The sequence below is a fragment of the Macroventuria anomochaeta genome (genome assembly GCF_010093625.1).
Source record: "Macroventuria anomochaeta strain CBS 525.71 unplaced genomic scaffold BU25scaffold_2, whole genome shotgun sequence".
Classification (NCBI taxonomy): domain Eukaryota; kingdom Fungi; phylum Ascomycota; class Dothideomycetes; order Pleosporales; family Didymellaceae; genus Macroventuria; species Macroventuria anomochaeta.
Window position 1 is genome coordinate 1,134,914 of NW_022985363.1, and position 20,285 is coordinate 1,155,198.

Sequence of the window (20,285 nt, forward strand, 5' to 3'; positions counted from 1 at the left end):
AGAATCGACAATCGTACGACAGCTTCTTACCGGCGGTTCTCCTCTGTCTTGTGGTGTTCGTGTTGTTGCACAGAGCTCGCTCACGAAGTTCAGACCGATTCGTCCCCAGCTGGCTCTTCGTCAATGTCGGCCATCCGCTGACCCCATGCATCATGAACAAGGCTGATGCACTCTTTTAGACAGCTAGTATTACGGCAAACACACCAGCGCGGACCTGCACCGAGATTTTTCCTGCAGCCAGGTCTGCCACACTTAATCCACTTCTCACTATTTGCTTGCAGACTAAGTCTTAGCTCCGTCCTAGATCTTTTCTGCCTCTGTCTGAGTATCTCATCTCTGTCGAGCAGGTCGCACTCACAACACAATGATCTTTGCTCCGGTACCCATGCCCACTTGCTGTGTATATGCCATATGCGTTGACTGAGGCTCGGAGTACGTATGGGCTTACATTGGGAATGCGGATATCTCTTTTTGTCGCTTATCTTTAAGCGCTGGAGGACTCGGTAGTTGTAGCACGGGGTACAGTAGGGACGGCAGAATTTGAGGTGGAAGTCGAGGTTCTGTTGTGACATGGGTTTTAGATGTTCGTAGGTATGTTACAAAGAGTCCGGCACATTCTAGGCAAACGATAAGACCTACAAAATGACCACGTACCTTGCAGATCTGATTTGTGCACAGCCAACAACTTTTCTTGTCATTGTCGCAGGTGTACTGGTCGAAGACTTCAAGGTGGCGATCGAAACCGTGGGTGGGGAGCACGGCTTTTCGGACGCTTTTGCAAGTGCGAGCCAACATCACGATATCGACATAATGCAGCTCCCGCGCCACCAGGACCAGCATGTCATAGATCTCTTAAAATCTTGTTAGCGGCATTTCTCTGCCATCTCCTTCATACTCGGTGTCGATGTAGCGTTTTTTTGGGTTCAGTTCTTAAGGCGCTCATTTCCGTTTCGGCCGTCTGCTCTATGCCCAAGCCGACTTTGACGGTGTAGCGTCTTGCCACCCGGACTTTCGACTTAACTTCCACGGGCAGATAGCGGCGGAAGAGCCACATAGGAACATTAAAAACTGCGTCCTCGATGACGTTGAAGACAAACATTGGAAGCGAGCCCAGGATTCTGGCATCTCTCGAAAGAAGGCGTTTCTGGGGATTGGCTAGGCGTTGGAAGTGAGGGGTGATGATCGAGAAGGTAATCAACTCAAGTAATGAGATCAGGGAGGAGAGTATTCTGGAGTAATTTGCTAGCATGTGGGACGGACGATGCAGGGAGTACTCACAATATCGACAATCCAAGCTGCCACTCTCGTGCAAAGGTACCGCACAGTTCGTTTGCACTCACATCCGTGCCGCTCAGCCGTGTCGCAGTCTGGAAGAAGTCATCGTCGGCAGACCAGGTTCGTTGCAAGCCATGCAAATCGCTACACCAAGAAGTACTGGGCGGAGAGTAGGCCCGTTGATGGTGAGTAGCCAATGATATGCATACCGTAATTGCAGTGTCCACGACTGCAATGGGCAAGTTGAAGGGCGACAGGATGCAGAAGAGACAGGGTACCCATATGGCAAGGTTCCAAAGAACAGAACGGTGCTCCACCTAGCAGCAATGTGCTCACCTGTGGCTATTGTCAAACAATCGCTTTGCTGAAGTTCTTTGTGATACCGCATGATATTCTCGTGGTCATTGGCGTACTTCCAGTAGAAACTGATTGGCACGGCGAGTGCAAGCCGTACAACAGTGACGGGCAGGATGGTGAAGAGTCGCGTCGCTGGAACTCATGTCAATCTCATACCTTGAACACAAGGGGTTCATGTATTACCTTGAAACAGGTCATTCACTTTCGCCATGGCCATACCTTCTTGTATCACCGTCAACTGTTCACTTATGGAGATTGTGTCCGCGATATTCGGTGCAACTGGGTCCTGCAATGATCCACCGCCGTCTCCATTCTGTGGTGTGCTCATAGATTTGGGGCGAATACGCTCTGAATGTTCAAAGGGAACTCTGGAGTCGCTTGGTCGAAACGAAGTTGGACCTCAAGGCACAACGGCAGCAGTAGGAAGCAGCAAGTCAGACAGGCACTCCACATAAACCATGGCTTTCTCACGCCTCGCGACTGGTCTGCATGCACACTGGATGATCCCACACTGTACCCTTCAGGTCTCATCAAGAGGGCAAAGAACCATGGTCGAGCTGCCCGCAAGACCCTGCCCAGTCACCACAAAACAGTCTCATTGGCATAAACCTATCGCGATCCTCATCTTCCCCCTCTTCCATACGATCTCAGCATATTGACGCGTTTTCGAATGCGCTGTACCAGCAGTGAAATAGTAATTGACGATGAGGATGGTTGGAAGTTCACGTGATGCGTCCGGCATGGCCGCGGTTGCCCTGCGATACGATGATGTCACATTGGGCTCAGCTGAAAATTCGAAGATTTGAAGAACGCCAGCGAAGCGGTGACAGACAAGGGGTTGGTGGTCAGGGACGATGAGTTGTCATTGCGTCCAGCCCATCGTCAATTGCAAAGATCGTTCCCGCACCCGCGCGGCAGGTGAAGTGGGGCGTTCACCATGGCAACGCAGCTATCAGCGGTTGTTTATCAAGATGCCAGCTGAGCCAGTGCTCTCCCGCACGGCCATTCCTAGACAGGCCCAACGTCCAATTTCAAGGTCCATCCAGCCCAAAATAATCTCCTTCTCCGCATTTGCCAACTCTTAGCTGCATGCACCCTCGACTCCCCTTGCTGCGCGCGACTCACCCTTCAACCTTATCTCCAACCGATATCTCACCACTACACCACCAGCGGCTGCTACATACGCTGCAAGTCAGCCGAGCACTCGCTACCGCTTTGCAACAAAGCAATTGCACGTTTCAAGATGGAGGCGCTGCTGTCGCTGTCCTTTGACAACATTGCGTCAAAGGATACAGCCAAGATTCGCAAAGGCCTGCGCCAGATCGAGGGCATGCTAGCACACATCTGCCTCGACGGCAGCAAGACAAAGCCCGCCACACCTGGACATCGACGAAACCAATCTGCAGTTAATGTGGGCGAGCAGCAAGATACACCCAAGAAGCTAGGAGAGCTGTCTGAAGACCCTGCATTTCGAGAGTTCTTCCGGTTGCAAGATGGGTTCGAGTGGAATGGTGCGCATTTCATGTGAGATCAGACGAAAGACATGCTAACTTGCGCCAGTTACTACACGCGTCGCAGACTGCCTCGAGAGGCTACTCGGCATGGGCAGCAGTAAGAGTAATGCGCTCCACTATTACTCTTGGACCTTCACTGACAACAACCAGACGGCCAGAACGACATGCTCATCCTCGCGGCGCTATCGAACCTCCAAGGCCTACTTCTCCTGCATCCACCGTCGCGCATCCTTTTCGGTCGCGAAGTCTACATGAACCTCCTCCTCGACCTTCTCGACCCGTACAATTGCCCAGCCATTCAGTCGCAAGCGATCCTCGTCCTCGTCACAGCGCTGCTCGCCACACCACAGAACACCCGAATCTTCGAGCAGATGGATGGTCTGCTTACTATCACAAGTCTGCAAAGCGACGAGGAGACAACACAAAGCGTCAAGGTCAAGGTGCTAGAGTTCCTGTACTTCTATCTTCTGCCTGAGGCACCTCCACTATCAAGAAAGCTCGCCAGCGCATTTGAGAGGCGAGGGAGCACAGACAGCTCAAAGAGCGTCACAAACAAGAACACCAGGTCGCAAGAAGAAAAGCAGCGCATGCTCGGCAAATACATCGCCAATGTCGACTGCTTATTTGAGGATATGCAGGACGATGACCCATTCGCCAGCGTGAGGGTATGATCGTCTCGCAAAGCAGCCCATCGGTCGCCATTTCATTTGTATATCTATTTGCTTTTATACTTCTTGTTACTATTTGTCGGCCCACTGCCGCGGTCTCATACTTTCTTTGGGTCCAGCAAGCGAGGCGTTGGAGGGGTGTTCAGCAAAAACAGACTGAGCGTTACACATCTCCTGGCACTTGAGTGCATTGTTAATTTGGGCGGAAGCGTTTCCATGGCATCAGCATACTCGGCGGGCGCACATTCACAAGTTGAATTTCTTTAGTAATATAGCATACTGGGAGCTAGCACTACCCGCTTGCATTCTTTGGCTGGGATACCACTGCTCTGCTTTGAGGGTGCAATCACATCTTGTTTACGCGATCTGAGCACATTGGCTGGCCAAGTGACAACACATGCGAACTGCAAGGGTTAGCATGCTGTCGTGAGATGTGGTGTCGGAGAAGTCGGCACAATGATTGGTCGGGTACTCGGGAGAGTAAGACTGAAAGAGGGATGCAAGCACCAAAAGTCACGATACATCTACGAGTTGAAGATCCTTACATGACGGCTGGCTAAACGGCATCTGAACATCGACTCTTGCAAGCCGAACAACATCGAGCCATGTTGATGAAGCTTGTGAGCAACGACATCAAGATAGAGGTTTCGTCAGCACCAGCACTGTCAGCTGTTGACGTACCCTCCCGGCACTTGATAAGCTTACCCTGCAGCCCTACCGTAGTCTTCGTACCCGTACCAAGTACTTTCCCATGGCCGACACGTGATGTCAAACGCCAAGGGATGCAGGCGCTTACGGATGCGTCAGGAACGTCGTGATTCGGACGAGCGGGCACACGACCTTGTACGACAGCGACAAGTTGCCACAGCAGGCTGCGACAAGAATGCCAAACGCCAAACCGGATGACCGCGTTCTCAAACCTCCGATCAAAGTGTGGTTCGCAAATCAACGAAAGCCACTCCTATCCTAGCGCCGGCAGCGACTGGAAGCTAGACTCGGCTGGGCGTTAGTGCCTGGCGTTGATTGATGTCGCGTGCCCTGTGCTGAGCGGAGTTCTGACAACCACACTGCAGTGAGGTATGCCCAATGGCCAGCAAGCAGCGTCCTGATCCCGAAACCTGCTTGAGTTGACGGAGAGATCAAGAACAATTGCAAGCAAGAAAAGAGTACGAAAGGTCTGTATAGCAGCAACACAACCTTAATTGGAATGCATGACGTCCTTGCCTGAAATGGCATGCACTCACGCGCTGCCTGCCGGATCTCGGCTGCTTCGCGCTCCAGCAAACCGAAGAGTGCGATGCAGCTTCATCCGGGAAGCTTTAACGAGGCAGGCTAGCACTTGCCTTGTCTTGGTAATAATATCAAGCTTTTGGTCCGCCAGCGTCCGCTGACTTCAAGATGTCGCCCAAGTCCTACCATTTTTTTAGTCTCACTCTTGCGTTCTTATTTCCTCCCTACATATCCTGTCACTGCGACTCTCCTGCTAAAAACTCAACTGTCTCTCCCAACCTGGAATCGCTACTGTAGACAGTGCAAACAACCTATGCGCCACTGATAGCTTGACAACAAAGCACATGCGGGCTTATTGGTTAGCTACACTGCTTGACTTTACACAAGCTCGCGGCATACCACCACTATCGGCCTGGAAAACTAAATTCTAATACCTCGAGCTCTGAAAACGCCTCCACCCGAACATCAATCGATACTTTGAGCACTGTTGCTTGCAAAGCTTTCTACACATCACCATGGGTATAGGCGCCGTCGCGGAGCCACTAGTTGTGGTGACCTTGCTCTTCGGAGGCACCTGGGTGAATCGCAACAAAGAGTACAGATTGTTCGGCCGACGAAGAGACCACACAACATCCCCTCGATCACCCTCGCAAGATTCTGAGTCAGGACGTTCCTCCGTATCATCAAGCGATTCACTGCTACCTGGTGTCGACGAGGTCCCGAAATGGCGAACACGAGAGCTACGAGTCTTCGGTTTTCGGACAGAAGTCACATCGCCCAACTCGAGAAGGTTCAAGGACTACTTCCTGAGCCGACTACTCAAGAAATTCCCCTTCTTGGTTGAAGCATGGTATTGGGCTCTGATCTACTGGGTATGCCTCCACCAACACTACCTCACCGTACTGATACTAACATACACAGGTCTACCAACTAGGCCGCGCTTTCAGTGCCGTAACAATGCGCGAAGGCACCGTAAACGTCGCCCGCCGGCACGCCCTGCAACTAATCCACCTCGAGCAATCCCTCCACATATTCCGTGAACTCAGCGTGCAACACTGGTTCCTCCAACAACCCCTACTCCTCCACTGGACAAACCGGATATATAGCTTCATCCACATCCCCGGCACCATCCTCTTCCTCGTGTTTCTTTTCTTCTACACAACCATGCAGAACCGCGTCGACCTCCCCTCGTACCGCCAACGAAATCACAAGTCCACCTCTCCTTCGCGCAACGAACCGCACGGCAGTCCTGCGGGACCGAAACTCTACGAGGCGCGCCGCCGCACGATGGCAACATGCAATCTCATTGCCTTCATCATCTTCACGCTCTGGCCGTGCATGCCACCGCGCCTACTCTCCGACCCAGACGTGCCCGGTGCCGTGGGCAAAGAAGCACGAAGCTTCGGGTTCGTAGACACAGTGCACGGCGCCGAGGGCGAGAGTAGCGTGTGGACCCAGAACAAGTTTTGCAACCAATACGCTGCGATGCCCTCGTTGCACTTTGGATATTCGCTTTTGATTGGACTGACGATTCTGTCGTTACCGTTAGCACCACAACATCAGCGCTCGAGGGTCTTGAGCGTACGTACGCCATTTGCGGGGAACACGCTTAGGCTTAGACTGCCGGGGGCGAGACGCCTCGCATGCTTGGTTGTAGGAGTTGCGTACCCGACTATCATTCTCGTAGCCATTGTTGCGACAGCGAATCACTTCATTCTCGATGCTGTGGCGGGCGCGATGGTGTGTGGACTGGCGTGGACAGGGAATCGTGTGTTATTGAATCTGCTGCCTCTGGAGGATTACTTTTTGTGGTGTGTTAGGATTGACAAGCCGGAGAGGAGGGCGGTATTGTTTGAGGTTGGCGAGGATGATGAGAGGGTGTTAAGGAAGGGTGTTGTTGTTCGATGAACCCGAGGGTGAAGTTTCCAAGGTTGTATTGGGTGGAAGTGGTGAAAAGTGATGGAGTAATGACTAATGTGGAGATGAGAGCTTAGTGGACGCGAGATACCTTATGAGCTCCATTGGGGCACTTGTATGTAGTCTTTAGCAACGGTGGATACTTTTCTCGATCAGTGAGTACTATAATATAAAGTCAGAGCGAGGGGGCATTCAGCTACTTTTCCATCTGTTTGGCTCTGGGAGGCATTGTCATTACTGTCCTATCGTCCAACTCGCGGGCACTGAGGTCATCTCATCGTGCAAATTAACGCCTTCGCCTCGACCCGTCCATACAGCCAGGACAAGATACCGAACCCAAGAGGTACTCACTCCACTTTCCTCTCCCTTCCCCCCTCACCCTCCGCCTTCGACCCCAGTAACACCGAACAATCCATATCCTTAACCCTCATCGCCCTCGGATTCCCGCAATCAATCGGCCCCTTACTCCAAAGCCCCGCGCGACACTCCCCACAACTCCTCCACGTCTCATGATCCCACCACTCACAACCCACATACCCGAGCCTCAACTTACTCTCCTTATAACCAAACGGTCCGATCTTCAAATTCTCATACCCCGGCACCCAATGCTTGATGCTTGTCATGAACCCCGGTCTCAATTCAAGAGACTGCTTCATATTCCCGTTTGTGTACACGCCAGCCGCCAAACGCTCGCCTTGGAGACCACAGAACTCCCAGATTTGCAGGTGGAAGGGCAGGATTACGTCGGTTTGGTGTTGGGATTCGGGGACGTGGGGGGCATTGGGGCGCGTGGTTTCGATGATAGCGGGCATGAGGACGATTGTTGAGGCTTGCGCGTTGAAAATGTCGCCGGCGACGTGTGTGGTGAGCTCGGGTTGGGGGGTGACTGTGGCGGACGCGAATTCAAACGTGACATCTTCGAGGGGCGTGGAGGGAGTCGGGGGAATCTTGACGTCGCGGCCGGCGATTTTGATGTTGTCGTAGGGATCCATGAATTTACAGTCGATATAGGTGAACTGAGCATAGTTGGCATCTTGATCCGTCAGCCTGGAGGTATTCACTTACTCGTTGCGGCCCGGGTACACCGGTCTCACAATTCAACGGCCCCATTGACCAAGGGTGAGGCTCACAAAGCCCACAATTGAAGCCGCCGAACGAAGTCCACTTGCAGCCACCGTACTGGAAGGACCCTGAGTGTTCGTTGAAATCGTAAGGTCCAACGACGAGGGTATCCGCCTTGTTTGGTGCAGGTGGGTGAAGGCGCATGTAAGTCCAGGTCTTGTCGGTGAGCTTGATCTCAATGTGTTTGTTACCATCGTACCACCAGCCTCGGACGGCGAGGGCACCATTATCGCAGAACTCCGAGAAGCTCATGGTGAAATAGTAGTAGAGATGGTTCTCATGAAATTCGTCGCTGGGCGCGTCGATGAACACGTCGATGGTAAGGTTGACAGATGGAGACGAGGCAGAGTAGGAGTCGCCAATGGCACTGACCTCCTTCAGGCTGTCTGATGATGAGGTCTTAGTCTTGATGTCACGGCCTATGACCTGTCCGTTCATATGATTGTCGACGAAGTAACAAGTTCGGTACGTGAGCTGGAGGAAGTTAGTAATCTCCGGCATCGCGCAGACGAAAGCAAACACTCACACGCTGGTTCCCAGGCTGGCCAGTCTGGCAATTCAGCGGCCCCAATGACCATGGCTGCATCTCACACCACCCGCAAGGATAGCCGCCTTCAGAGGTCCACTTGCAGCCGTCGTACTCAACGATGAAACCGTGCTGGTCATAGCTGTATGGACCGAAAGTCAGGTCCAAGCTAGGGTGAAGATTGATGGGGAATCTCTGAGTCGGGTTCAGAGCAAGCTCGAACCTTGTTTGGCCGTTGCTCATCCAGCCGCGAGCCTTAAGAGCACCGTTGTCGCAGTATTCTGAGAAGCTGACGTAGATGCGGTAGAGGTTGTCGGGGATACCATCATCGGGAGTGACAGCTTGGATATTGCGAACAGGTGCTTCGATGCGAATATCCTTAGGGGTAGTCACGGTGGTGGTGTCGGCGGCAGGAGCAACCAGAAAGGACCCTTGGAGGTCGTCGCGGGAGGTGGTTCCCTTCCAGTCTTCACCAGGAGGAAGCACAAACACCGAGCCGGGCTTGGTCTTCCGCCAGAAAGAGCAAACGAGATTCCGGTGCTGGAGCTTGTCAGCCTATGTAACGGCAGAACAGTAGTTTGACACTCACCCTATACAAGTGCGGGTCAATCGCACAATCAAGCTGATTAGCACCTTCAGGACCCTCCCACGGTGCGCTCTGATCGCACACCCCACACTTCCTAATCTTTGTTTCGCCGTCCCTCCACTTGCAGTCTTCGTACTCGAAGAAAGTGTCAGAAGTGTCGTAGTCGTGACGGATGGAGATGTCGTCGCCAGCAGTATCCAGAGCGAAGGTTTTAGTCAACCCTCCCTCGAAATCCCAACCGTACTCGTGGCCGTCATCGTGGTAGAACTCGGCGTAAACGTGAAACGCTGGCTTGAGGGGCTCGATCTTGACGTCAATGTTACAGTACTCATGGATATAGAGCTCGAAAGAGTATTCTTCGTGGCCCTTGCTCTGCGTGGTGACGGAGTCGGCAGTGAAGGCATTCACAATATCGGTGCCAGCCTCAAGAGACTGCACTGTGCCATGCGCGGTGAAATTGGTGGTAGGAGCCGGAGCAGCAAAACCGATGACCGCGACAAGCAGCAAGAGAAGGCTGGAGGCCTTCATGGTGACCGTAGTCGTCAGTAAGGCGTCCCAGTAATACTCGAGAGGTAGTCAAGACCTTGCGGCAGGGTGGTGAGAGAAGGAGATGAGGATGAGGGGGGCATCGTTTTCGTGTCGTGCGAGCCCCGCCAACTGCGACTTTAGAGGCGAAGTGAAGGTGAAGGTGATGGTGAACGTAGCATGGCGCACGAGCAAACGAACGACTTGGCATTCATGCTCAAGGTAAGGCGAATTCAAGCAGGTATACCCAAATTATGGGAGGTAGTCAGGTCCTGCCGGTCGTCTTTTTGTGAACTTACAAGGAGGTATAAGATTACAAAGTATTTCGCCCATTTCACACCAGAGCCAGAATTACTTCGCATGCCTCCGGGCTTGCCTAAGAGTGGGTAGCTACAGCGTTCCGAATTTTCTGCAAACATGAGGGACTGGCGGTCGTATGAGTGATAAGCATGTCTCTGGATCCCCTGCACCTGCTTTTGGAGGGACATTACATATTCTAGTCGAGTCCAACGACGTGCATCAGCTTGCACAAGGCTGGTCAAAAGAAGACAGGCCTATGTGTACAACCCGAAAGCCTAAGATTGTTAGTTAGACATGTGTCACCAGTGAAAGTTAAAAGCCAGCCAAGTACTCACACCATACCACAGCTCAAAGCAGTACAGCTTACGGCGGCGTTAGACCACGGTCTCGCAGACGCGCTCTCCTACACCAGATAGACTCGAATCCATGCGATGGCTTTCCAAGGACAACGATCGAACGCAGCGAAGCGAGACTGCTCTGTTAGTCACAGTCTCAAGGCTGGGGAAGTGTGGTGATATGGATGAAATAATATTACAATGACTATGGGTACAATTGACTGGAAGAATCTTGATGGGTATCTGTAAGGCAGGACTAGGCCAACAACAAGCGCTGGAGTTCGCGACTTGAGGAATGATAACAAAAGAATGACTGTCTATGCAATCTGGTAATGACAACAAAGGAAACAACCCACTACCGCCTGCTGCTCTTAGTGTGGTCGCGGCTGGGTCTGTCGTCCCTAGCACGACCCATCTCTTCGTCAGGAATCCTATCCCGGCGTGCAGAGTACGCGCGCTGAGGCTGGCGAACATCGTCGTGGCGAACATCGTAGGCGCCGCGACGCTCATCCTCTTCGTCAGAGAAGTCGACGTAGACAGAGGCAGGACGCGGTCGGCTCTCTCTTGGCAGCTTCGAATTCTTAGCCTTAAGCTCCTCAGGCATGTAGACCTTATCTAGATGTTGCTCCAGCAGGCGTACGTTCTTGCCGTTGCACTTGATTGCAGCGTCTGCCAGATCGCCAATGAAGGGAACCAGACCGACGACGAAGTCGAGAGCGAGGTTGAACATCATCATCAGCAACACACTCTGCGGCAGACCGCATGCCACCTTTCGCATGCTCAGGATGAGTTTGAGTGCAAGCAGTGCGTCGGCTGCGTCGCCAATGGCGGGCACAAGACCAATGACAGAGGACCAACCGAAGCGCATACCCATGAAACTGAAGAGAGCGAAGTCCAGTCGGTAGGCGGTTTTGCGGGCTCTGGCGAGAATGTTGGCCTCCTGTTCCGGGATGTAGGCGGGGATCTGCTTCTTGACTTTCTTCGTCTTGCCTGGCTTCCTGGGGTGGGGGACCTCCTCGTAGTAGGGGTCCTGACTCGCGGTCAGTTAACAACACAGCGCAATGGTGAGGAAGCGACTTACATATGGACCAGCGGCAGCCTTGTTTGCGTACTTGCTCATCTCGCCTGTGAGCATCTTCTTCGCCGCGTACTTTGCGACGAGTTGGGCCATGTTTGCGGTGTTGTTGGTGTTGTTGGTGTGCCGGTGGATGCGACAAGAAGGGGTTCTTGTTGGCTGGGAGTACAGTCGTAGACGACCTGCGGAAAGACCTTATATGTCTTGGGTTCCTTTGGGTTCTTTGACGATATGTTGACAATGCGCTGCGCGGCGGCTGTCTCACGAAGAGCGCACGAAATGTGGTTGGGCGGCGGCAGTCCTCTCCAGAAATTCTGAAACGGGCGCGTCGCTGCCTATGAATAGACGGCGAGTGCGATTGCAGACAACAAAGGCTGCTTGCTGCGTTGGCGATCAGGTGAAGGTGCAACAAGCAATTCGAGGGCAGGCGCCGCGGGCTCTTAAGTCGCAGAGGATTCGGCGGTGTGCTGCTGGCTCGCCTGCCCTGATTCCATCAAGTCGCAACACGCTGTGACGTGATGGTGTTTCTAGCCCCGTCTTTGCCATCTCTGGAGCGATCGACATAGCTGTGGCGAGTGGTGTTGCACAGCCACTACACGTCAATCGAAGCTCGAAGCTGCGTCGCTGGTGGTTGAACAGCGAACCTCTGCATCTAGAACCCCCACGCACGTGTTCACCACATTCTTCCACATTCTTTCCGTGCGGCAGTGCACGACAATCAGCGTATTCTAGCAGCATACCCGCGACGATCTAGCTGCAGCTTGCGACGCGCCCGCTGCCCGCTGCCCCACGATATCCCCGCCGCGCGATTGAACAGGTGCCCATAGCATGCTGCGCGACACCGGCCAACATGACTACCACAAATACCAAGATGACGCTCGTTGACTGGCTGGACGACCTGTGTGTCCGCTTCATCGTCAACCTCCCGCAGGAAGAACTGCTCTCCGTAGAGCGCATATGCTTCCAGATCGAAGAAGCACAATGGTTCTACGAAGACTTCATCCGCCCGCTGGACCCCCACGGCCTGCCCTCGATGCACCTGCGCAAGTTCTCGCAGCTCATGTTCCAGCATTGCCCGCTGTTCTCGGCGTACTCAGCGGAGCTGCACCAGCAGGCCTATGACCAATTCCTCGCCTACAAGACCCGTGTGCCCGTCCGCGGGGCCATCATGTTGAACCAGGAGATGACACACGCAGTGCTGGTCAAAGGGTGGAAGAAAGGCGCGAAGTGGAGTTTCCCACGAGGCAAGATCAACAAAGGGGAGAATGACCTGGATTGCGCAGTGAGAGAGGTCTGGGAGGAGACAGGCTATGATCTGAAGGAAGCCGATCTGGTGCTGCCAGAGGAGCAGATGAAGAGCATCACCGTCACAATGCGTGAGCAGAGTATGATGCTCTACGTCTTCCGAGGCGTGCCCATGGATACATACTTCGAGCCGCGGACAAGGAAGGAGATCTCCAAGATTGACTGGTACAAGCTGACGGATCTGCCTACCGTGAGGCGGAAGAACCAGGTACAGCAGCAGGGCACCGGCCAGGACTTGATCAAGGAGAGCAGTTTCTACATGGTGGCTCCATTCCTTGGACCCCTACGCGCGTGGATAAAGCTGCAACACAAGCTCGACAAGCAAAGAGCTCGATCTGGGCAACACGTGGCACCACCACCTGCGATTACAGACGACGAGGAACTTCAGGCTGAGGTGTATGAGGCTACAGGCGACGAAGGCACAGCACAACCTGCTGCGCAGCCCATCGATCAGAGCTTTGCCAATCTTGTTGCATGGTTGGGGCAGAGCCAGGCGCCAAGCGAGCTGGCAGCACAGTCGCAACCGTCCGTGGATCCGGCAGCAGAGCTCAAGAAACTCCTGAGTGTTGGCAGTGGGCCGTCAGCGCCTACACCTCCCGTAGAGGCACCTGGCATCCAGCCTCGAGCAAACCCTCTGCTAGCTTTGTTGCAAGGGAACAGCGGCTCTGGAGGACATTCAGGATCGTTACCGCAGACACCGGTCGAACGAATCTTGCACACGCCAATGCAACCGCCTCAGAGTCCATATGGTCAGCATCACCCGTTACCTCCGCAGATGGGCCCCCCGCCTCCGTTCCCCTTCCCACCACACCAGAACATGCATTTCCAAGGGCAGCCACAGCACCCGCAAGATATGCCATTGCACCTTCCACGCCACTTCATGCCACCTCCACCTCCGCCGAATCAGGGCTTCCAGCAACAGCAAGGCTACGGCCAGCAGCCGCCTCAACAGGACCAATTCACTGGACCACTCGGGAGAGGGCCAGAAGTGCCCGCTGCGTCTGGTCTACCAACACCGAAGCTTACTGCACATGCTCTTGGGTTGCTGAACTCCTTCAAGATCAGCGACCAGAAGCCTACCCCACCACAAGTCCATGCCTCGTTGCTGCAGCAGCCTCAGTACAGCACTCCAAGGCTGCAGCAGCCGCATCCGCCGCATCCACCTCATGAGCTGGTGTCGCCTCCTCACATGATCAGTCCGCCTACATACCAATCGCCTCCGCTCAGTCAACCACAGCCAAAGCCAAGGACCGTCCACCAAGACTCGCTGCTTACCCTGTTTAGCGCGACTCCACCAGCCAAGTCTCCTGTACCTGCGGAGCCTGCCGAGCTTTCTGCGCATCCTCTGACACCAGGCTTCATCCAAGCTCAGCCAGCAACGAACCAAGCTAAGCCTCCAAATCAGGCCTTGCTTGACCTGTTCAGCACACAGAAGAAATCTGGGCTTACTTCGGCTACCGTGAGTGGGCCAGTGAACGCCCCAGACTTTGATACCGTCAGGAGACGAAAGCAACCGTCTGTGAATGGAGGCTCTCGCGGGCCTTCTCCAGCCACTACTATCGTTGCATCAAAGCATGCCCAGCAGACACATGGTGATGTACGAGCAGCGCCTGTCCCGGCATTCCAACCGCAGATCTTGAAGCGGCCCCAACAGGGTGCTCCAGCCTCAGGCCCTAACGCGCATGCACAAGGCCTACTAGACATGTTCAAGGGCCCTTCGCCGCAACCTACATCTGCTCAGCCTGTTGCCGTTCCAGCTCCCACAGCGCAAGCACAGGGTTTGTTGGACATGTTCAAAGGGGCTTCTCCGCAACCGGCAGCTGCACGACCAGCACAAGCGGAAAACCTGCTCGCTATGTTCAAGGGAGCTTCGCCTCATGTCAAATCCGCCCAACTAGCACCGACAGCGCCAGCATCTGGTCCCCCGCCCATTGCACAGGCACAAGGTCTCTCGAACCTGTTCAAGAGTCCCTCACCGCAACCACCTGCGCAGCCTACCCAGGCCACGCAAGCTCGATCGAACGCATCTCCAGCTCTCGTTGCCGCGCAGCCCGCCACTTTCGACCGCCGCGAATCCATTCCCTCAGACCAGCGCAACGCTCTCCTCGGCCTCTTCAACAGACCATCACCCCAACCCGCAACCCGCGTCCCAACACAACAATCCCACGGCCCTCTCCCCTTCAGTAGGACGCCCAACCCACCAACGCCCAAAACCGCCATGTCCGGCCTCGTCAGCCCCGTAAGCCCATTACAGCAAGGAAGTCGCACTGGCACACCTGCAGACCTCGCGAGCAGGAGCCGCATCTCGAGTATTGGCGAGTCTGTACCGGGTCAGCCTGGTCTGCCGGGTTTGCAAGACGTTCAGGGTCAGAGTGGTGTTGGTGGTGCGCCGTTGGGTGCGGTCGCGAGTCGGTCGAGTGAGGCGAAGAGTCCGGTTGATAAGACATTTTTGCTGGGGTTTCTGGAGGATGTTGCGAGAAGGGGAAGGTGAGGAGTTGCATTGGGGTTTAGCGTTTGGCATGGCTGCACACAGGAGTGCTTGGGTTTGTATGGTATTGATAGTCATAAGGGTGGGAATAGTATAGGTGTTCTAATATGGATAACAACCCAAGGATTGAAGTCAATACAAAGCCTGAAGGCACTCGCGCCACCTAACCTAACCTCCACAATCGTAGCAACAGCATAAGCACAAAGGGTATCAGTGACAGCAACAACGGGCCCCCAGTCATTCGGACCATCCTAAGCCTTCCGAAACACATATGCAGGCACCATCACCACACTCCCATCCTCAGCCCGTACATCAATCTCCTCCACAGCTCTTTCACATTTTTCACCGTACCTACGTCGAAACATCGCCTCAAGCAGCTCAAACGCTTCCGGAAGTAGACCACCGACCAACAAACCCTCAACCTTACTCCCGGAGGTACTCAGCACCGCAGGCGTCATACCCTGCGCCACACTCTCCACAACATCCCACTCGCACCCATGCGCTAGTATACTAGCCAAATGCACGGGGTTGGTTAGATTGCAGCTTAAGAATACTGCGGGCGCGATGTTAATGATTTGTTGGTAGAGATTGTGCCTGGTCCAGGGGAGGATGGGAGGGGGTGCGGGTGGGGCGTAGGGTTGGTAGTTGTGTGCGGACCGTGGCAGGGTTGGCAGGGTTGGCAGGGTTTGGAGGCATTCATGATACTCTAAAGCCTCACCCTGGAGTGCTTCAATGCACTCTGGTTCTTTCTTGGAGCCCGCGATCCTAGCTTTTTGCGATTTTGAGAATCGCCGCGGGTTTGGCAGACGGCTAGAGGCATTCAGCTCACTGTGAGCTACCTCCGTTGGGCTTGAGGATCGCGACCGTGCGAAGTGCGATTGTGAGTATTTGTGGGGGCTCGAAGAAGGGCTGAAGGCCCTCACGGGGTGCTGACTGCCTTCAGCATAGGCTGCTCGGTAGGTTTTGATGGATGAGGGTAGGGGAGCCTCGAGGGAGAAGATGTTGGTGGACGACATCTTGTAAGATTGTGAAGTTGGGAATATTGGGATATGAGAGAGGTGTGATGTGAGATGAACACGAAGGGTGATTGAAGACCTGGAAATTTAATGAAGTGTGATAAAGTTCATACATAATAGAGGAATGACTTTGGGACTCTACTCTTGCAAACCAGTCTCAAACAGTTAATGAGGGGCGCACCCCAGAGATCTCGAGGCGTGTAATCAGAGGAAGTGTATGTTGAAGGCCTCCAGCCCATGGTATATATATGGCATTCTTGTGGCTCCGAACGATGAATTTACCCTTGGAATATTTGCGAAGTCCGGCTCTTTACCTGAGAGAAAATATACTAAAGACCTCCAACCCATGGTGTAGGTCTGAGAGCACAGCTTTTTTGTGGTTCGTAACTATGCGACCGAATTATGAACCCACCTTGAAACATTTGCGGAGTCCAGCTCTCTTCTTTGCCCACGGTGTCCAGTACCGCCACACGTCTTTACCCATACTTCGAGCGGCCCACAAGACGCTCAACACCGAGAAAAATAATGCTCACTTCCAAATGATGCATTATGCAGTGCCATGGCGCATAGAGTCGCAACTGATAGTGAATGCTGGCACTAGGCTGCTCTGAGCAAGAGTGGCGCGGTGAGGCGAGCAGCCAGGTACCAGAGCAAACGCGTCGACAGTGCCTGTTTCACACAGGAGCCTCAGAGTGTGATACAAGGAAACACTCTTTGGCGATGTTTGCTTTGTTCGACGAATAGCAGGCGGGAGTGAAAGTGACACGGTATTGAGTTTGGGTCGCTCGGCTGGCTTTTCCTTGATGCAGTGACTGGATTAGTGAAGCTCGTCCGTGGGTTTCCAAAGGTTTCGATTTGGTGTCGCGGGAAGGCGCGCTAACAATTGCTTGGCTTGGACCCACACGCGCTGAGGCAACCTGGAGCTTCACCGTCACTGACGCGGACCCGAGCTTCTACTTAAACTACCACATCCGCCTGCACTCCACTCCATCATCCCCATCACCCGCCACACACCACCCCTCAACTCTACCACGCCGTAGCTCTTGGTAGCACTTTCCGCACAGTACAAACAACCACTCCAGCTACAAATAATCATATATCCCCCACAATGTCGGCTGAACCAGACCACGCAACGCAGAAGCCGGACCTGTCCAAGTGAGTTTGCTTGCCACAATACCGTGCAAGTGAGATGCAGCTGCTGACAGACCACCAGGGACCCTTCAGGCGCTGAACCCAAGACCGTGCGTACAGCTCGACGTGATGCTGAGGTCACTCATACTGACCCGCCACAGGAAGATGAGATCGCAACAGCCATCCTCAAGAAGAAGAAGAAGCCCAACTCCCTCATGTAAGCATCTCAGCTGTCGCACAGAGAAGCAATGTACTGACTTGGGCAGTGTCACCGACGCCGTCAACGATGACAACTCGATTATCGCCCTCTCGAACAACACCATGGAGACGCTCCAGCTGTTCCGTGGTGACACGGTCCTCGTCAAGGGCAAGAAGCGCAAGGACACAGTCTTGATCGTGCTCGCAGACGACGACCTCGACGATGGCTCCGCACGGATAAACCGCGTTGTTCGCCACAACCTGCGAGTCAAGCACGGTGATGTGATCACCATCCACCCTTGCCCAGACATCAAATATGTATGTGCGACTTTGGAAAGTGCATCAAGCTCAATACTGACTATAGTTACAGGCCAAGCGCATCGCAGTCCTTCCTATTGCAGACACAGTCGAGGGCATCACCGGCTCATTATTCGACGTTTTCCTCGCCCCATACTTCCGCGAAGCCTACCGACCTGTACGACAGGGCGACACATTTACCGCGCGCGGCGGTATGCGACAAGTCGAATTCAAGGTGGTCGAGGTTGACCCGCCAGAGTTCGGTATTGTCGCACAAGATACCGTTATCCACTGCGAGGGCGAGCCAATCCAGCGCGAGGACGAGGAGGGCAACCTCAACGAGGTGGGCTATGACGACATCGGTGGCTGCCGCAAGCAGATGGCACAGATCCGTGAACTTGTCGAGCTGCCGCTGAGGCATCCCCAGCTCTTCAAGTCAATCGGTATCAAGCCGCCCCGTGGTATCCTCATGTACGGTCCCCCGGGTACTGGTAAGACGCTCATGGCTCGTGCGGTGGCCAACGAGACCGGTGCGTTCTTCTTCCTGATCAACGGTCCCGAGATTATGTCGAAGATGGCTGGTGAGTCGGAATCCAACCTGCGCAAGGCTTTCGAGGAGGCGGAGAAGAACTCCCCCGCCATCATCTTCATCGACGAGATCGACTCCATCGCTCCCAAGCGTGAGAAGACCAACGGTGAAGTCGAGCGCCGTGTCGTGTCTCAGCTTCTCACCCTCATGGACGGCATGAAGGCACGCTCCAACGTTGTCGTCATGGCCGCAACCAACCGCCCCAACTCGATCGACCCTGCTCTCCGCCGTTTCGGTCGCTTCGATCGCGAGGTTGACATCGGTATTCCCGACCCCACCGGCCGTCTCGAGATCATGCAGATCCACACTAAGAACATGAAGCTCGGCGACGACGTCGACCTCCAGGTCATTGCAGCCGAGACCCACGGTTACGTCGGTTCCGATTTGGCATCCCTCTGCTCTGAGGCTGCCATGCAGCAGATTCGTGAGAAGATGGACTTGATCGATTTGGACGAGGACACAATCGACGCTGAGGTGCTCGACTCGCTGGGTGTCACCATGGAGAACTTCCGCTTCGCCCTCGGTATCTCGAACCCCTCTGCTCTCCGTGAGGTTGCCGTTGTGGAGGTGCCCAACGTTCGATGGGAGGACATTGGTGGTCTCGAGGAGGTCAAGCGCGAGCTCATTGAGTCCGTGCAGTACCCTGTCGACCACCCGGAGAAGTTCCTCAAATTCGGCATGTCGCCCTCGCGTGGTGTGCTGTTCTACGGTCCTCCTGGTACTGGTAAGACGCTGCTCGCAAAGGCTGTTGCCAACGAGTGCGCCGCCAACTTCATCTCCGTCAAGGGTCCCGAGCTGCTCTCCATGTGGTTCGGTGAGTCTGAGAGCAACATTCGTGACATCTTCGACAAGGCGCGTGCTGCCGCACCTTGCGTCGTCTTCCTTGACGAGCTTGATTCCATCGCCAAGTCTCGTGGTGGCTCTCAGGGTGATGCCGGCGGTGCTTCCGACCGTGTTGTCAACCAGCTTCTGACCGAGATGGATGGTATGACATCGAAGAAGAACGTCTTCGTCATTGGTGCCACCAACCGACCGGAGCAGCTCGATAACGCTCTGTGCCGTCCTGGACGTCTGGACACCCTCGTCTACGTTCCTCTGCCCGACCAGGCCTCCCGTGTCAGCATCCTCAAGGCTCAGCTCCGCAAGACCCCTGTCGCTGCCGACATCGATATCGACTTCATTGCATCCAACACACACGGCTTCTCTGGTGCTGATCTTGGCTTCGTCACACAGCGTGCCGTCAAGCTCGCGATCAAGCAGTCGATTGCTCTCGACATTGAGCGCCGCAAGAAGGCTGAGGCTGAGGGTCAGGATATCGACATGGAGGACGAGGGCGAGGACGCCGTTCCTGAGCTCACCAAGGCTCACTTCGAGGAGGCCATGCGCTCTGCTCGCCGCTCCGTCACTGATGTTGAGATCCGCCGCTACGAGGCTTTCGCACAGTCGATGAAGAACTCCGGCGGCTCAAGCTTCTTCCGCTTCCCCGATGCCGAGCAGGCGTCGAATGAGCAGAACACATTCGGCAACGCTGGCGAGGACGAGGATCTGTACAACTAAGCGAGTGTTTTCTCTGGTTCACGAAGGTTCATATGGGTTCATGACTGACATCATGATCAACTTTGGCGCTTTTCATCTCTCACATGTTCACACCGAATAGATAGAGGCGACTAATTGTGTCGCTTTACGAGTATTGGTAGTATGCCATACGCATACTTGAATGAATGTACGTTCAACAAATTGTCTTTGTATGCGTGCCATCTACGCTCTACGTGGTATCTATGATCTTCGTCAAACTCCCTCCGCGACCATGCTCTAGCGATCTGTGCACTTA

The 20,285-nt window shown here is 54.3% G+C and overlaps 7 protein-coding genes across 7 annotated transcripts; 4 read left to right on the plus strand and 3 right to left on the minus strand.

Annotated features, from left to right (window-relative positions):
* The first annotated feature begins 2,796 nt into the window (after positions 1–2,796).
* BU25DRAFT_85605 (cell division control protein 14) lies at positions 2,797–4,094 on the plus strand. Its single transcript, XM_033712177.1, has 3 exons — positions 2,797–3,143; positions 3,193–3,243; positions 3,297–4,094. The coding sequence occupies exons 1-3, from the start codon at positions 2,876–2,878 to the stop codon at positions 3,815–3,817; spliced, it is 840 nt and encodes a 279-aa protein (XP_033567103.1). The 5' UTR covers positions 2,797–2,875; the 3' UTR covers positions 3,818–4,094.
* A 1,465-nt stretch (positions 4,095–5,559) lies between these two features.
* BU25DRAFT_427716 (uncharacterized protein) lies at positions 5,560–6,952 on the plus strand (the record flags this gene model as incomplete). The annotated part of the gene is made up of 2 exons (XM_033708467.1): positions 5,560–5,916; positions 5,966–6,952. 2 exons carry the CDS (start codon positions 5,560–5,562, stop codon positions 6,950–6,952), a joined length of 1,344 nt encoding a protein of 447 aa, XP_033567104.1.
* Positions 6,953–7,053: 101 nt separating this feature from the next.
* BU25DRAFT_454083 (uncharacterized protein) lies at positions 7,054–9,723 on the minus strand (the record flags this gene model as incomplete). Its single annotated transcript, XM_033709847.1, has 5 exons — positions 7,054–7,103; positions 7,515–7,977; positions 8,027–8,557; positions 8,610–9,149; positions 9,199–9,723. The coding sequence occupies 5 exons, from the start codon at positions 9,721–9,723 to the stop codon at positions 7,054–7,056; spliced, it is 2,109 nt and encodes a 702-aa protein (XP_033567105.1).
* A 987-nt stretch (positions 9,724–10,710) lies between these two features.
* BU25DRAFT_454084 (uncharacterized protein) lies at positions 10,711–11,526 on the minus strand (the record flags this gene model as incomplete). Its single annotated transcript, XM_033709848.1, has 2 exons — positions 10,711–11,385; positions 11,437–11,526. 2 exons carry the CDS (start codon positions 11,524–11,526, stop codon positions 10,711–10,713), a joined length of 765 nt encoding a protein of 254 aa, XP_033567106.1.
* A 399-nt stretch (positions 11,527–11,925) lies between these two features.
* On the plus strand, positions 11,926–15,226 carry BU25DRAFT_382857 (uncharacterized protein; the record flags this gene model as incomplete). The annotated part of the gene is made up of 2 exons (XM_033704257.1): positions 11,926–14,485; positions 14,738–15,226. Exons 1-2 carry the CDS (start codon positions 12,281–12,283, stop codon positions 15,224–15,226), a joined length of 2,694 nt encoding a protein of 897 aa, XP_033567107.1. The 5' UTR covers positions 11,926–12,280.
* Positions 15,227–15,350: 124 nt separating this feature from the next.
* Positions 15,351–16,363, minus strand: BU25DRAFT_85663 (uncharacterized protein). The gene has a single exon (XM_033712178.1). The coding sequence runs from the start codon at positions 16,237–16,239 to the stop codon at positions 15,475–15,477; it is 765 nt and encodes a 254-aa protein (XP_033567108.1). The 5' UTR covers positions 16,240–16,363; the 3' UTR covers positions 15,351–15,474.
* A 942-nt stretch (positions 16,364–17,305) lies between these two features.
* BU25DRAFT_444918 (cell division control protein-like protein 48) lies at positions 17,306–20,232 on the plus strand. Its single transcript, XM_033709409.1, has 4 exons — positions 17,306–17,394; positions 17,453–17,587; positions 17,637–17,886; positions 17,939–20,232. The coding sequence occupies exons 1-4, from the start codon at positions 17,348–17,350 to the stop codon at positions 20,009–20,011; spliced, it is 2,505 nt and encodes an 834-aa protein (XP_033567109.1). The 5' UTR covers positions 17,306–17,347; the 3' UTR covers positions 20,012–20,232.
* Positions 20,233–20,285: the final 53 nt, after the last annotated feature.

Excerpts from the sequence above, each read along its gene's own strand:
- BU25DRAFT_85605 (XM_033712177.1), top strand. The coding sequence starts at position 2,876 with ATGGAGGCGCTGCTGTCGCTGTCCTTTGACAACATTGCGTCAAAGGAT. Across the intron at positions 3,144-3,192 it reads AGATGGGTTCGAGTGGAATG|TTACTACACGCGTCGCAGAC; the intron begins GTGCGCATTTCA and ends AACTTGCGCCAG. Across the intron at positions 3,244-3,296 it reads GCTACTCGGCATGGGCAGCA|ACGGCCAGAACGACATGCTC; the intron begins GTAAGAGTAATG and ends GACAACAACCAG.
- BU25DRAFT_444918 (XM_033709409.1), top strand. The coding sequence starts at position 17,348 with ATGTCGGCTGAACCAGACCACGCAACGCAGAAGCCGGACCTGTCCAA. Across the intron at positions 17,588-17,636 it reads AAGAAGCCCAACTCCCTCAT|TGTCACCGACGCCGTCAACG; the intron begins GTAAGCATCTCA and ends TGACTTGGGCAG. Across the intron at positions 17,887-17,938 it reads CTTGCCCAGACATCAAATAT|GCCAAGCGCATCGCAGTCCT; the intron begins GTATGTGCGACT and ends CTATAGTTACAG.
- BU25DRAFT_85663 (XM_033712178.1), bottom strand. The coding sequence starts at position 16,239 with ATGTCGTCCACCAACATCTTCTCCCTCGAGGCTCCCCTACCCTCATCC.